Source organism: Pituophis catenifer, unplaced genomic scaffold (assembly GCF_029215685.1).
Source record: "Pituophis catenifer annectens isolate HBS135680 unplaced genomic scaffold, rPitCat1.0.hap2 SCAF_1, whole genome shotgun sequence".
NCBI lineage: Eukaryota > Metazoa > Chordata > Lepidosauria > Squamata > Colubridae > Pituophis > Pituophis catenifer.
The window spans coordinates 340,956,652-340,972,872 of NW_027256881.1; the positions used below are offsets into that span (position 1 = coordinate 340,956,652).

The following is a 16,221-nucleotide window of genomic DNA, read 5'->3' on the forward strand; positions in this document are numbered from 1 at the left end:
ATCACTTCAAGGGCATCGTTTGGGTGGTCCGGGGTGGAGTTGTACAGCTGGGTGTCATCAGCGTACTGGTGGTACTTCACCCCGAAACCACGGATGATCTCACCCAGCGGCTTCACATAAATGTTGAACAGGAGGGGCGAGAGGACCGACCCTTGCAGCACCCCACATATGAGGGACCTCAGGGTCGACCTCTGCCCCCCTGTCAACACAGACTGTGACCGGTCGGAGAGAAAGGAGGAGAACCACCGCAACACAGTGCCTCCCACCCCTAACTCCTCCAACCGGTGCAGCAAGATACCATGGTCGATGGTATCAAAAGCCGCTGAGAGATCTAACAGGACCAGGACAGAGAAGTACCCCCTGTCCCGAGCCCTCTAGAGATCATCTACCAATGCGACCAATGCCGTTTCCGTGCTGTACCCAGGCCTGAAGCCCGACTGGAATGGATCCAGATACGTCGTTTCATCCAGGTGCTGGGGGAGCTGTCACGCAACCACACTCTCAACAACCTTCACCACAAAGCGAAGGTTGGAGACCGGACGATAATTAACCAACATTGCCGGGTCCAGGGAAGGCTTCTTGAGGAGGGGCCTCACTACCGCCTCTTTCAAGGCGGCGGGAAAGTCACCCTCACCCAACGAAGCATTTGTAATCCCCTGGAGCCAGCCTCGTGTCACCTCCCGGGAAGCCAGCACTAACCAGGAGGGACATGGGTGCAATTAACAAGTGGTTGCGTTCAGTCTGCTCAGAATCTTGTCCACGTTCTCAGGGGTTCACAGGATCAAACTCATCCCAGATAACATTCTCAAGACCTGCCCCAGTCCCTCCCCCTGAGACTACCCAGTCGGAGTCCAAATCTTCCCGAATCTGAGTGATTTTGTCATACAGATACTGAACAAAATACTCGGCTCTACCCTCCAAGGGATCCTCCCGCGCTTCCTGGTGGAGCAGGGAGCGGGTCACCCTAAACAGGGTGGCCGGGCGGTTATCTGATGACGCAATAAGAGCAGCAAAATAACTTCATTTCGCTGCTTTTATCGCCACTAGGTAATTCCTAATATGAGATCTTACCAGTGTCCGGTCCGATTCAGAAAGACTGGCCCTCCAACTACTCTCTAGGCGTCTTTTCCGGCGCTTCAACTACTTCAGCTCCTCAGTGAACCAAGGAGCCAAATGAGATTGGTGCCAGGTCAGAGGCCGCAAAGGCACGACCCGATCCAGAGCTCCAGCGGCCGCCCTATCCCAGGCGGCCACTAGGTCTCCAGTCGAGGCGTGTGCCAGAGCCTCAGGAAATGGCCCAAGCTCCATCTGGAACCTGTCAGGTTCCATCAGGCTCCTGGGGCGGAACCATCTTACCGGCTCCGGCTCCCTGCAGCGGGGTGCAGCGGTTCGAAGGTAGAGACGAAGGAGAGAGTGATCTGACCATGACAAGGGCTCGGTAACTATATCCCCTATCTCAAGGTCACTCAACCACTGTCCAAAGACAAAAACCAGATCCAGCGTGTTTCCCCCCGTGTGGGTAGGGCCATGAATTAACTGGGTCAGGTCATAGCTGTCATGGAAGCAATGAACTCCCGAGCCACCTCAGACGCCTTACCCACGGACAGCAGGTTGAAATCCCCCATGACCATAAGCCTAGGGGTATCAACCGCCACCGTGGCGATGACATTGAGTAGCTCAGGCAGGGCTGCTGCCACATGGCAGGGAGCCAGGTACGTGATCAGCAAACCCATCAGGACCCCGTGACCCCATCTCTAATAACTTCATAAAGCTGACTGTGCTACTATAAAAATCGACCGCCTAAGTCGGTTGTAAGATGCTTCCAAGCTAGATAGCAGAACAAGCAGGTTCAAGGATGAAGATAACTTCCTTATGAAATGAAAGGGGAAAAAAAAGATTCCTGAAACCAATATTGTTTAAGAGAAAACTCTCAAAAGGGATTTGAGATGGTTCAGTTAAGAGCACATCAAAGCTAGGTGTTATCAACACATCAGCCTGCTGGACATACTCTCTTCTCTCCATCCCTTATTTTTAAACACTCTCACAAAGCAGACACTGTCCCAAACATGTTTCACCAGAACATTTGCAACACTATGCCTTTAGCCAGATAAGAGAAAGGCTGAGGGGGAAGAGGGGGCAAGAACAGGACTGGAAGGCATGTGCTTCCCATGAGGGGCATCCGAGAATACCTCCTAGCAATGATCTCTCTCTTCAATGCAGCAAATGCATGTTTTGTTTGTTCAATCCTTACCATCTGCAATTCAAAAGAAAAAAAAATTAAAATACACTGCCAGCTGCATTTCACTGGGTTGGCCAGTGAAACCTAATAAATTTAAACCTAATTTAAAACCTAATAAATACAGCAGCTTCATCCGTCCTGTGTCCAGTATAAACAAGACAGACCCTTGGCTTTCTAAAGAAGTGATAAGGGATCATACGGCATTTTTGAAACACTTAAGCCACTTCCACAAGCCAATTGTAACCTACATTGCAAAGATAAAGAGAAACATGGAAATATTTGACGTTTCACAAGACTGCCGCTCTTTGCTTCCATTTTGCAGCGCTAGCGTGTCCAGTAGAAACTGGATGGGAGCTCTAAAGATGTGTCACATGCACATTCCCAGAGCTGCTGAGCTAATGATCTATTCAAAGATTAGTCTAATCAAACATTAATCTGCCAGGTTACAGACAGAGGTCAGCATCTACGTTATCCAACTAAAAAACTAGTCTCTGTTTTGGAAAGACAAATATCTGGCTCTAATTACTTAGTGGATTGAAGATTGTGTGTTAACTGATACCTATTTGTTTATTATGTATAAACAATTGAAAGGAAATATGGCCAACATTTATTAAACTGGTTATGTAAAACCTTTATTTTTAAGAAGCACTGCTTTCTTCCCCCCCCCCTTTTCTTTTTCTGTAATTGTTTTGTTTTTCTTTTTGATCTGTTTATTTTTCCTTTGGATTTAAAGGGGAATTGACAATCTACAGTGCAGCACAATGCCAGAAAAAAAGGCATTTGGTTTAAGAAGCTAACAGGTGTTATACTCCGAAATACCTTTTCTGCCTTTGGGGATATGTGAAAATACATCTCCACAAATACGTGAAGATAAAGCCACTCTTTGTCTTCTTCCAAGTAAACAGAAAGCATATATGAAACAGCCCTAGAAATCTCAAAGAGATTTTCTCTTCTGTCAATCAATTTTTCAGCATCATTTGAACTGGGGGACAGGGAGAAGGTAAAAGCATAAACATGACTCTGAATGAAGCAAAGAAAATCATCCGAGGTATGTTAAGAAATCAGTTTAGCTCACAAATTAATAAAGTTGTTTCTAAATTTTCTCTCAAGTGTTACATCTTTGATTCAGTAGCATTAAGTGCTGTCACCTATGGTTTGTCAATAGCATCACTGTTTACTCAAATCATATAGATTGTCCTCAACTGGTTGCTTAGTGACCATCCAAACTTCTGATGGACCTACATAGGGGATAATTATGGCCTGGATTCGAAGGTCCGATGGTCAATCCCTCCATGGTCACATGACCGCACTGTGGGTGCTCAACAGCTGGGGCACATTTACACCAGTTTGTAGCGTCCCACAGTCATGACATGGCATTTTACCATAGTTTTGTCAAAAAAACAGCATTTACTTTCAATAAACAAACCTGTGCTGATAGTAAATCGTTGGTTCACTTAATGATTGCCTCAAAAGGGGCTGTAAAATCAAGTTGGTCAGGAGCCCTGGCGGCATAGTGTTTAAAATGCAGTATTGCAGGCTAAGTCTGTCCACAGCTAGGAATTTGATCGTCACCGGCTCAAGGTTGGCTCAGCCTTCCATCCTTCTGAGGTCGGTAAAATGAGGACCCAGGTTTTTGGGGGCAATGTGCTGACACTGTAAAACCGCTTAGAAAGAGCTGTAAAGCACTCTAAATAAGTCTAAATGCTAGTGCTATAACTGACCTGAGTTACGACCGTGATAGTCGGGATCCATTATGGTCATAACTTGAAGACTACCTCTACTCAACCACAGATCTCAACTTCTTGTGGTCAATCAATTCCTCATGCTGACCCTTCTAACTAAAATGCAAGAGATCTCAGATGCAGATTCTACTTCAGTTTGTGCACATAAACACCAGTACTTTGTTGTCTTCTAGTGCTATAAATGTCTTCCAATATTACAAAACTACTTATTCCATGGCGTGAAGATCTCTTTTTGCAAACTTCTAACACCACCTTAGAGATAAAACCAGGAACCTTAAGCACTGGCCAATGTTTCATGTGTAATTTTTAAAGGTTATCTGGATAGGCCACCATCACAGAATTTTCTAACAACAAATCTTTCAACTTAAGTATGAATTCTGCAAATCTATCTCCCACCGGTTTCGTTGCATGATCCAGAGCTCTAATATGAAAAGGAAGAGCTAAGGCATTGCTTGCATAAGTGAACCAGGGATAAACCTTTGGCCATCTCACAAAAGATATATAGCAAATGTGACAAATTAAACATTGCATGGGCAAAATTACAAGAAACATGTGATACTGTTGTAAAATGAACAGATACAAATGGATGCTGCTGTTTCATTACAGAGGACTACTCCCATTTCTCAATCCTCTTTGACCTTCAATGTTAAAAAGTTATTGCGTGCAATATAATAATGTTGTAAGTCATGTTGAGTCAATGAAAGCACGGTCATCATTTTAAGTTTTAGATGTACTTTAGAGTGTCACACATGTCTTAAGAACAAGAGCAGAAATGTCAGCTAGAGATTTTCAGAAACCCTATGAAACCTTTAGAGGTTAATAAACGTCTAAAGGTTTATATTGAAGGTAAATATTTTTGAGGCCAATCAGCTGTTTCAAACTTGAACGAAGTTTTCCTAACCTCACTGGAAGTGTTTCAACCTCAACAAATTTTACACACCCTTAGAAATAACATGCTAGGTTTTCCAGCATCAAAAAGGCTCTATAATCTTCTAGAATCAAAACTATTTAAGTAAGATATTAAAAACCAAACTACACTTTTACACATTCTGACATTTTAGAGGGCTTTACTAGATTATTATTTAAGTTCAGACTTCCAGGGGAGGTATGGTGAGTTGAAGCACAGTGAACAACCTGTGGAAAAGAGCAATAGCACTTAAGACTTATATACCGCTTTCACAGTGCTTTTACAGCCCTCTCTAAGCGGTTTACAAAGTCAGCATATTGACCCCAACAATCTGGTTCCTCATTTTACCCACCTCGGAAGGATGGAAGGCTGAGTCAGCCTTGAGCCTGGTGAGATTTGATCTGCCAAATTGCAGTCAGCAGTCAGCAGTCAGCAGAAGTAGCCTGCAGTACTGCACTCTAACCACTGTGCCACCGCTGCTCTCCAAGGATCCTCTCTGGATAAGAAGAGGACAGGAGATTGCTCACATGTATTCCAAATGGCTGTTTCTCACAACAGTTTTTTCGTGCGCTTGAACACTGGAAGATGATGATGATGGGATTAAGCATCTTGCTCACAACTTGGTGAAGACTTTTAAAGGACACTTAAAGTTCACAAAACTCACTTTCCAATCACTTTTGGAATTGCTCATTAACTACTTCTAGCTATTTCAACTCTTCAGAACAAGTTTGAAATTAGGTGACTCTGCCTTCAATACTGAACAAAATTTTAACATAACCTTAAGATTTTAAAGTATCTGAAATAAACAGCAAAAAGCTAAATAAAGTTTTGATCTTGGAAAGTTATAATGGACCAAATTAAATTGGTGCATTGAAATGTTTACAAGATGATTTTGGAATTAATCATAAAGAACAACCAACTTATCATGGAAAATATAACCTGTTTTGGTTTTCAGGAGATATAAAAGTCAAGTTGCCTTTTGGAAAAAAACACCTTTGGAAGAACCATGACTGGATGATTGAGAATCTCCATAGACAAGTAGCCACCATATCAATGTCAATAATGATGTTTACTAGGTCCAAAAGATGTTATTGAAGAAATGACATAGAACAATTTTTTTCCAATAAGATAGAGATGATATTGAAAGTGGATTTTCAACCTTCAGTCCAAGAGAATGAGTTAGAAAAATGTTTCACTGGATTTACAAAAGAAACTTGGTAAGATTTTAAAATTTAAAAGGGAAATACAAATGACAAACCAAGAGAAAGAATTGGTTTAATTTAAACCAATTAAATTTAAATGTTTTTCTAAACTAAAGGAAATGAAGAGGAAAAGGAATGGTTAGCATTCATGTCCCACATGTGTTTTGGAAAATAATTTTTAAAGAATAATAATGTCAACACTGAGGAACAACATACTCTCACCCAATCCTGTAGATAACTTCATAAAACAAAAGATCTTTGCCCATCTCATCTTCCAGCTGTGTTTAGTCTGAAGAATAAATAAAATGGTGTGGTCCTTGGTGCTATCTGAGCTTGGTTGTTTTGTTGCAGACATTTCATTATCCAACTAGGTAACATCATCAGTGCTAGAAGGGAATGGTGTTCGCTCTGTTTATATGCAAGTGGCTTGCTCTGTCAGTGTTGGTGGGATTGTTCTTGATGGTTCCTTGATTGTTCTGGCATTAATCTCTGCTTATCTGGGTGTTGATTGGTGTGAGGAGGCATTTATTTCTTTTTCGTTTTCTGATTGTTTCTTTTCAATGGTATGTAGATGTTGTTTATCTCTATGTGCCTGTTGATGGCTGATTTGTCTGAGTGTCAGGCCTCCAAGAATTCTCTAGCATTTTTGGACTTGATTTAGGATGCTCACAGCTTTCCAATTGAAACTATGGTTAAGATGTTCATCTGTTGTGTAATTAAGGAATTTTTATCATGTCTATGCCTATTTCTAATGAACAAAACAGTGGGAACATGGAACTTACTTCTACTGCAAGGTTGCTTTAACTTCTCTACCTTCAGTGCAAACTGAAAAATAATATATGAAATATATTATTTCATATATAAGGTAGCTGTTGTTAAGAACTACAAGATTTGCAGTTTCTAGTTTAAAAGCCATATATAATTTAAAAGCCTGCATGCCAAGTAGCACTGGATAAGAATTTCAATAAAATTCAGCAACTACGATGTAGGAATGGCACATTCTTCAATTAGATTAGGAACTTAAGGATTGTGCAAACATAAAACAAACAAACCTGTTGGACAGTTTTGTGCTACAGGGCTTGGCAACTGTGAGTTATATATCAAATTTCCTGATATTTCACCAGCACTGTCTCTGAAAATGCCAACCACAGTAGGCCCAAAATGTCAGGAAATCTGTTCCCTAGCCTAGACCACAGTCATTAAAGCAGGAGGGAAAATAAATTCTACATTGGGAGATGAGGAGAATAAAGGCTCAAGGCAGCTTTACATTTAAATGATTCACATTAAGGGGACAATTTTCATCAGTGAAGAAACTTATTACTCAGGGCACAAAAAATTGTATTCCATTAAGATGTGTGAAAAACATACTTCCTCCTCCCTTTTCACAAAGCCATCTGAACTTGTTTCCTCCTATTACTATTTTTTTTTAAATGTCTAGAAAAGCGACTCACCCTTACTATTATTGTCCCCCTCCTTTATTCCCCTCCTAAGTAAGATTATCTAAATCCAATACATTTTTCCCCGTATCTCACTACATCTATCTGCACAAGTCAATAATTCATGATTTGCAGAATTAGCCCAATATGGGAGATTCACACCCATCAATGATGCAGAAGCATACCATTTTTCTTTGGTTTACATATCTTTTTCAAAAAGCATGCAGTAAACTAATGAGAAGAGTGTGTGTTGTGCCAACATTGCCATTGTGATTTCAATTTAAATTTGACTTGGGGAACCTTAATAGTTAGCCAATCAGAAAAGTATCAAACAGGAAATCAAGAAAGCTATAATAAATGAGCAAGAATATGTTCTTAGTAGTCTAATATAAGCAACAGCATTTGTATTTTCCAGTCTCTCCCATCCCGTATATGAATGTATATTCTCCATGCATGGAAGACCACTCATACATTTCAACTTCTTCCCCTCCTTTTCACCATTCCCATGTCCCCACACAAGGAAGAACTATATTCTCTCCTAAGCTTCAGCTTCTTAGCTATTCTCTTCCTACACAAAAAGTATGCGAGATACTAAACCTCTGGCCCCTCATCATGAGCTCAGTATCTGCTCTTCCCAATACCACTTCCCACAATACAGCTAGGTTTACATCAAAGTACTAATTTGTATCCCACCTTTATTACTTTAACAAATAACTCAATGCAAATCATCACACCTTCTTCCTCCTAATTTCCCAATAACCACCCTGTGAGGTGGGTTTTGGCCACCCAAAATAATTAATACAGTCTAGCACACTTGACTGATTCCCATAGTAGGCTGAAGTTCACACTACACAATTCTATTTCACTTTGCCTAAAAACACAATAAATATATTTGCTTGGGCTAGCCTCATACTTCTCACCTCCCTATTTCTGTAATAGAGGAGGGGGATTTGGTCCCTTCCCCATTTACACAGGGTATTACTTCCTCCTCCCTTCTTGAAGGGATGAGGAGACTTTCTCCACCAACCACACCAGGGACCCTCTTGCCCAATCACTGTATAAGTACCTACTCCAACTCTTCAGAAAGCTTCTCCAACTCCGCCCCCCCATGAATGTATGAGGGATGCTCCCCCTCCCCTCATTTTGAGGGCGGACATTTTCCCTCCTCCCAAAAAAGTACAAGAGCCTCCCCTCACATTCATTAACTTGAGGGGAGATTTCCCCCATAATATAGGAGCCGCCCCACCCCTCATTGTCTTGAGGGAGACATTTTCCTTCCCCTCAATAATGTACAAGACCCCCCCTCCCCTATCTTGAAGGGGAGATTTTCCCTCCCCAATAATGTGGAAGGGTCCGCCCCTCCCCTCCTTGTCTTGAGCGGAACATTTCCTTCCCTCCAAAAGAAGTATGAGGGCCCCCCTTCCCTCATTAACTTGAGGGGGGAAATTTCACTCTTCCCAATAATGTATGAGAGCACCTCCCCTCATTATCTTCCAGAGATTCCTCTCCTCCCCAATAATGTAGGAGAGGGATACTTCATTAACAGGCAGGGAGGCAGTTTCCTTCCCCATTATCTTGGGGGGAGGACAATGACATTTTCCCTCCCCACAAAAATGTACAAGCGGAGCCCACCCCACCCCGTCCATTAACTTGAGGGGAGATTTTCCTTTCCCCCAATTTGAAGCCTCCCTCCCCTCATCTTGAGGGGGACATTTCCCTCCCACAAATCAAGCATGAGGAGCCCCCTCCCCTCATCTTGAGGGGACATTTTCCTCCCTCCAATAACATATGAGGAGCCCCCCTCCCCTCATTACCTTGAGGGGGACATTTCCCTCCCCCCCAATAACATATGAGAAGCCCCCCCTCCCCTCATTACTTTGAGGGGACATTTCCCTCCCCCCCAATAACATATGAGAAGCCCCCCTCCCCTCATTACTTTGAGGGGACATTTCCCTCCCCCCCAATAACATATGAGGAGCCCCCTCCCCTCATTACCTTGAGGGGACATTTCCCTCCCCCCCCAATAATGTATGAGGAGCCCCCCTCCCCTCATTATCTTGAGGGGACATTTCCCTCCCCCAATAACGTATGAGGAGCCCCCTCCCCTCATTACCCTGAGGGGAGATTTCCCTTCCCCTAATAACGTATGAGGAGCCCCCCTCCCCTCATTATCTTGAGGGGACATTTCCCTCCCCCAATAACGTATGAGCCCCCCTCCCCTCATTACCTTGAGGGGGACATTTCCCTCCCCCCAATAACGTATGAGCCCCCTCCCCTCATTACCTTGAGGGGGACATTTCCCTCCCCCCCCAATAACGTATGAGGAGCCCCCTCCCCTCATTACCTTGAGGGGGACATTTCCCTCCCCCCAATAACGTATGAGCCCCCTCCCCTCATTACCTTGAGGGGGACATTTCCCTCCCCCCCCAATAACATATGAGGAGCCCCCTCCCCTCATTATCTTGAGGGGACATTTCCCTCCCCCCAATAACGTATGAGCCCCCTCCCCTCATTACCTTGAGGGGGACATTTCCCTCCCCCCAATAACGTATGAGGAGCCCCCTCCCCTCATTACCTTGAGGGGGACATTTCCCTCCCCCCCAATAACATATGAGGAGCCCCCTCCCCTCATTATCTTGAGGGGACATTTCCCTCCCCCCCAATAACGTATGAGGAGCCCCCCTCCCCTCATTACCTTGAGGGGGACATTTCCCTCCCCCAATAACATATGAGGAGCCCCCTCCCCTCATTACCTTGAGGGGGACATTTCCCTCCCCCCAATAACGTATGAGAAGCCCCCTCCCCTCATTACCTTGAGGGGGACATTTCCCTCCCCCCAATAACGTATGAGCCCCCCTCCCCTCATTACCTTGAGGGGACATTTCCCTCCCCCCAATAACGTATGAGGAGCCCCCTCCCCTCATTACCTTGAGGGGGACATTTCCCTCCCCCCAATAACGTATGAGGAGCCCCCTCCCCTCATTACCTTGAGGGGACATTTCCCTCCCCCCCCAATAACATATGAGGAGCCCCCTCCCCTCATTATCTTGAGGGGACATTTCCCTCCCCCCCAATAACGTATGAGGAGCCCCCCTCCCCTCATTACCTTGAGGGGGACATTTCCCTCCCCCAATAACATATGAGGAGCCCCCTCCCCTCATTACCTTGAGGGGGACATTTCCCTCCCCCCAATAACGTATGAGAAGCCCCCTCCCCTCATTACCTTGAGGGGGACATTTCCCTCCCCCCAATAACGTATGAGCCCCCCTCCCCTCATTACCTTGAGGGGACATTTCCCTCCCCCCAATAACGTATGAGCCCCCCTCCCCTCATTACCTTGAGGGGACATTTCCCTCCCCCCAATAACATATGAGGAGCCCCCTCCCCTCATTATCTTGAGGGGACATTTCCCTCCCCCCCAATAACGTATGAGGAGCCCCCTCCCCTCATTACCTTGAGGGGAACATTTCCCTCCCCCCAATAACGTATGAGGAGCCCCCCTCCTCTCTATCTTGAAGGGGGACATTTCCCTCCTCCCGAGTAACGAACGAGGGAACAACCCCCCCCCTTCATTAACGCGAGGGAGGCCTGGAGCCCCCCTCAGACCAGCCCTTTTTCTGCCCTACCTGCTGCCGAGGCACCTCTGAGGGCGCAGAGCAAGGAGCCCAGCGTCAGTAGCACGAGCCCGGCCGCCATGACCGCCCCGCCGCCCGATGCCTAGCACAGTTTTACACGTCGGAGCCGGTCTCGCTTCGTCCGCCTCAGGCGCTTATAGCCCTTTTCAAGGGGGACGAAAGGGGAGAGCCCACCAGGCGGCAAAGCCAATAGCGGACCAGCGCGAGGAGCCCCCGACTTCACTATTGGCTCAAATCCCTTGGAGTGACACGAAGGCTTGTCCACTCAGAATTCGGGAGCGCGGCGGGATTCGAAAGGGCGGGGATTAAAGTGGGAAAGTGGGCGAGAACGGCTTTAAAATGATAGTCATGGGTGGCAGCCAATCACGGATGACGAAAGCGATCGACCCGGCGGATGATTGGACGCTGGCGGAGGTGAAGCTTGAGAGAAGCGATTGTGTGGTATATGGGGCAACCGAGGAAGAGCGGCGCCGGCGGAAGAGACCAGAAAAAAATGAGACTGAGAAGGAAAAGCCCTTGGGAAAGAGCGGGCCTTAAGCCTTTATAACGTTCATGATTTGGCGAGACAAACTACTGACCTCTACGCTATCACGTACGCCAATAGGCGGTCGCAATAGCAACCGCCAATCAGGTTCCTGAGCATTCTCCAAGCGCTGCCCAATCAGAGCATGGCGTCTGCAGGGTGATAGCAGCCCAAGCCAATCAACGTTGTCCTCTAAAAAAAACCGTACGCCCATACAAACTACTCCCGCCTATCCATGGATGTTGACGGCCAAGCACAAGGCGAGGAAAGAGCGGCTCCGCCCACTCTCCGCCCCTTCCCTGTTTACTATGGGTCGTGCAGAAGGACACGCGATTGTTAAAGGCGCTCCGTTGACCTCGCTGGAGGTTATTAAGCAGGAGGGCGCCGGGCGGGGCGGTTACGTAATAATCCTTGTCCTGGCTGCATGGAAATTATGGTGCAATTAATCATTATGAAATCACACTTCGATTAAATTCATAAAAGCAGTTTATGCCGGTGAATAGCAAAGGAATAGGTTTTGGACGCCTAGAAAAAGCACAATGCTCAGTAACCACGAAGCTGAATACAATACAATACAATACAATACAATACAATACAATACAATACAATACAATACAATTTTTTATTGGCCAAGTGTGATTGGACACACAAGGAATTTGTCTTGGTGCATACACTCTCGGTGTACATAAAAGAAAAGATACGTTCATCAAGAATCATAAGGTACAACACTTAATGATAGTCATAGGTTACAAATATCAATATAAATCGTAAGGATACAAGCAACAAAGTTACAGTCATAAGTGGAAGGAAATGGGTGGTGGGAACGATGAGAAGATTAATAGTAGTGCAGACTTAGTGAATAGTTTGACAGTGTTGAGGCAGTGGTGGGCTGCTCCCAGTTCGCACCGGTTCGCAAGAACCGGTAGTAAAAATTTGTAGTAGTTCGGAGAACCGGTAATAACATTGGCTGGCCACGCCCCCGAACTGGTCCCCGGCCCGGTTGCCGCTCGCTTACCCTGCCCACCTCATCAAAGGCTTTTTTTTTTTTACTTTTAAAAGCATTTTTTCTACAACCTCTTCGGCTGAAAAAATGCTTTTAAAAGTTAAAAAAAAGTCTCTAATGATCGCGCGGCTCAGCTGGGATCGTCAGAGGCTTCTGCAACCTCTTTGGCCAAAGAGGCTGTAGAAAAATAAAAACTTTAAAAGCCTCTGGCAATCCCAGCTGAGTTGCCTGATCGTCAGAGGCTCCTAAAAGCATTTTTTTCCGCAACCTCTTAAGGTTGTAGAAAAAATGCTTTTAAAAGTAAAAAAAAAAAAAAAAGTGGCCACGCCCACCCAAATTACCCCCCCAAGCCATGCCCACAAAATAAGCCACGCCCACAGAACCGGTAGTAAAAAATTTTAGAACCCACCCCTGTGTTGAAGGAATTATTTGTTTAGCAGAGTGATGGCATTCGGGAAAAACCTGTTCTTGTGTCTAGTTGTTCTGATGTGCAGTGCTCTATACCGTCGTTTTGAGGTTTAAATTTAAATCGGTTTAAAAGGAATTACGGTTTCATAAACCAGCTCAGTCTTAGAAAAGTGTAAAAAACAAACAAAAGACGCATCCAAGAAGGGGAAATACACCGTTCCAGATAAGTGGCTGTCCAGTCTCTATTTAAATAACTCCAGTGATGGAGCAGCATCCACAACTTCTGAAGACAATCCATTCCACTGATTAATTGTTCTCAGTTAATTTCAATCTCAAACCTTTATTGTCCCCCATCTATTCTCTGCCTCCCAAATCCTAGCTGATCGGGAGGAAATGGGGATTTTGCAGTAACCTTCCCCTGGAGTGGGGTGGAAATGAAGATTTTACAGTATCCTTCCACTGCCACGCCCACCAAGACATGCCACGCCCACCAAGACATGCCACGCCCACCAAGACATGCCACGCCCACCAAGCCACACCCACAGAACTGGTAGTAAAAAAATTTGAAACCCACCACTCGTTCGCTGCCTTATAACACCAAATGGTTTGTACTGAGGATCTTTCCCTAAAGCACTGCTAGAACTGGGAAATAAATGTTTTTTTTTCCCGTTATGAAAAAGAGTTGTGCAAATCAATAGCAATAAAATAAAAATGGTCTTGATATACAGGTAGTCCTCAACTTACGACAATTCACTTAGTGATTGTTTAAAGTTACAGCAGAACTGAAAAAAGTGACTTACTTATTTTTCACACTTACGACCATTGCAGCATCCCCCCCATGGTCACATGATCAAAATTCAGCCGCTTGACAACTGACTCATGTTTATGACCGTTGCAGTGTCCTGGTCGTGTGATCCCCTTTTGCGACCACCTGACAAGCAAAGTCAATGGGGAAGCCAGTTTCATTTAACAACCGTGTCACTAACTTAACAACTGCAGTGATTCACTTAACAACTGCGACATGAAATGTTGCAAAATGGGTCAAAAGTCACTTAACAAATGTTTCACTTAGCAACACAAATTTGGGGCTCAATTGTGGCCCTAAGTCGTGGATTCCCTGTATAGACAGGGCTTAATTTTGTGCAGAAATATATATAACCTGACATGAGTTGGCTTAAACTCTTTAACTTCACTGAGAGGCAAAGGGAATAGAAGCTCTTGCGTGCTTTTCTTGCAAACAAGATTTGGATTCCCTCATGAGCTGGTCAGTCTCTGGAAGCAGTCTCTGTGGGAGCAGGTGGGTAGGGGGTAGACTGCTCCTAAACACAGAAGCTCTCTGAAACGTCAGTCGTTTGAGAGCCTTAGAGTCTCCTGCTTCAGCAGGGGTTGGTCTAGAACAGTGGTCACCAACTGGTGGTCCGTAGATCACTGATGGTCCTTGAGAAAATTTTGGTGGTCCACAGAAAAATTATTTGCATTTTTTATATTGCGCTAAATCAGGGGTCCTCAAACTAGGCCCCTGGGATGGATACGTGCAATGAACATTTGTGTTGCTGCAGAGAGTCTCCCCCTTCGGGGTCTTAGTGTGCGAGTTGGAGGGGTGCAGAAATTCCGACTCGGGGTCTGCTTCAGCCTCCTGGTGTGGGGCTTTGGGCGAAGGCTGGAGGGAAGCACCACTGGTGGCGAAGAGCCGGAGGGCCTCGTTCCAGTGGGACTGCGTCATGGCCTGGAACTGGCTGACCATCTCAGCCTGCTGAGCCTCCAGGCGCTGGTACCTGGCGTTGCACTCCCGCAGGTCTTCCCTCTGCTTGGAAAGCTTATGCTCCTAGTCCTCAGTGAGGTGCTTCTGCTGAGCCTCCTTCTCGGTCAGATCCAATTTGAACTGAGCTCTTTTGCCAACTCTTTCTCGTGGTGGCTGCTTAGCTCCAACAACTGCTTCCTGTTGGGGCCCCGAGGAGCCCAGGTGGGGAGGGGAAGAGTGGCTGGGAGGGGAGGGGCGAGTAGAGGCCGTCGTGGCGCCCCTTGATGTGAGTGACATTGAGTTGGCCACGCCCACCCAGTCACATAACCACCTAGCCACACCCACCCAGCCAGTCATTGGGCAGATCATATTAGTGGTCCGCGGGATTTAAAATTATGAATTTAGTGGTCCCTGAGATCCGAAAAGTTGGGGAACCCTGGTCTAGAAAACCTCCAAAGTCCCTTCCAACTCTGTTATTTTATGCTGCAGGCATTGCAAAATGCACATATCCCTGCCAAGGCTTACTGTAAGTAGCTCAGTCTCTCAGAGACCTCGCTCTCTGCAAACATGTGCCTTTCATGCCACATAAAATCATAGCTGTTGGTGGCAATATACCTGGATATCATAAGCCTTGGTGTCTTAATCCTTCAAAAGGGGGAAATTCTTCAAAAACCTCCTTCAAACACGTTTGGTTAACACCTGTTGCCCACATTCCAAATACTGTATTCCAGGGGTGGGATTTAAAAATTTTAGCAATCACTTCTCTGCCCGGTTGCTGGGTGGGCATGGCCTACTCGGATACCTGCACAACAGAGGGGGTGGGGGGGCGTTTTCACCCTCCTCAAGCTCCGGAGGCTTTCCTCGAGCTTCTGGGAGGATGAAAATGGCCTCCCTCGGGCTCTGGAGGCCCTCCGGAAACCAGATACAGGCCCGTTTCCGGACTTCCGTAACTTCCAGGAGGCCCGTTTTTCACCCTCCCAGAGTCTCTCACATGGGTGCTGCACTTATCTGGCATCAAAATGGAGACTCCTGGGAAGGGAGGGGTAGGCCGGGCCAGCCAGTCCTTGCAACTACCGATTCGGCGAACCGGATGTAAAATTAGCATACGATTCTCCCAAACCGGCTGAATCCCACCCCTGCTGTATTCCCATCTTAATTGCACTTTCCTTAAGGCTCATAAGCCTATTAAATGGAGGAGGGGAGAAACTCCAATACAGAACAATATTATCCTCAGTGTCTACAAGAGGGTAATTGCTTTGCCTCTTACCTAAAACTATGAACGGTTCTAATGGTTTAATATTTTACTTGTACCAACAGAAGAAATCCCTCTTCACAGAAATCTGAACCGATCACTTCCAGTCACATCGGGAATCGGGTGAAGAGTT

At 45.6% G+C, this 16,221-nt stretch overlaps 1 protein-coding gene across 2 annotated transcripts in view; it reads right to left on the minus strand.

The window, feature by feature from the left end:
• BSG (basigin (Ok blood group)) overlaps positions 1–11,298 on the minus strand; it is a 36,716-nt gene extending 25,418 nt beyond the window's left edge. Inside the window, exon 1 of one of the 2 annotated variants that reach the window (XM_070944424.1) lies at positions 11,153–11,298. In XM_070944424.1, the coding sequence (XP_070800525.1) occupies positions 11,153–11,222 (70 nt within the window). In that variant the 5' untranslated portion in view covers positions 11,223–11,298. The remainder of the gene's footprint in view (positions 1–11,152) is intronic. The other variant, XM_070944432.1, reaches the window with a different exon arrangement.
• Between the last annotated feature and the right edge of the window lie 4,923 nt (positions 11,299–16,221).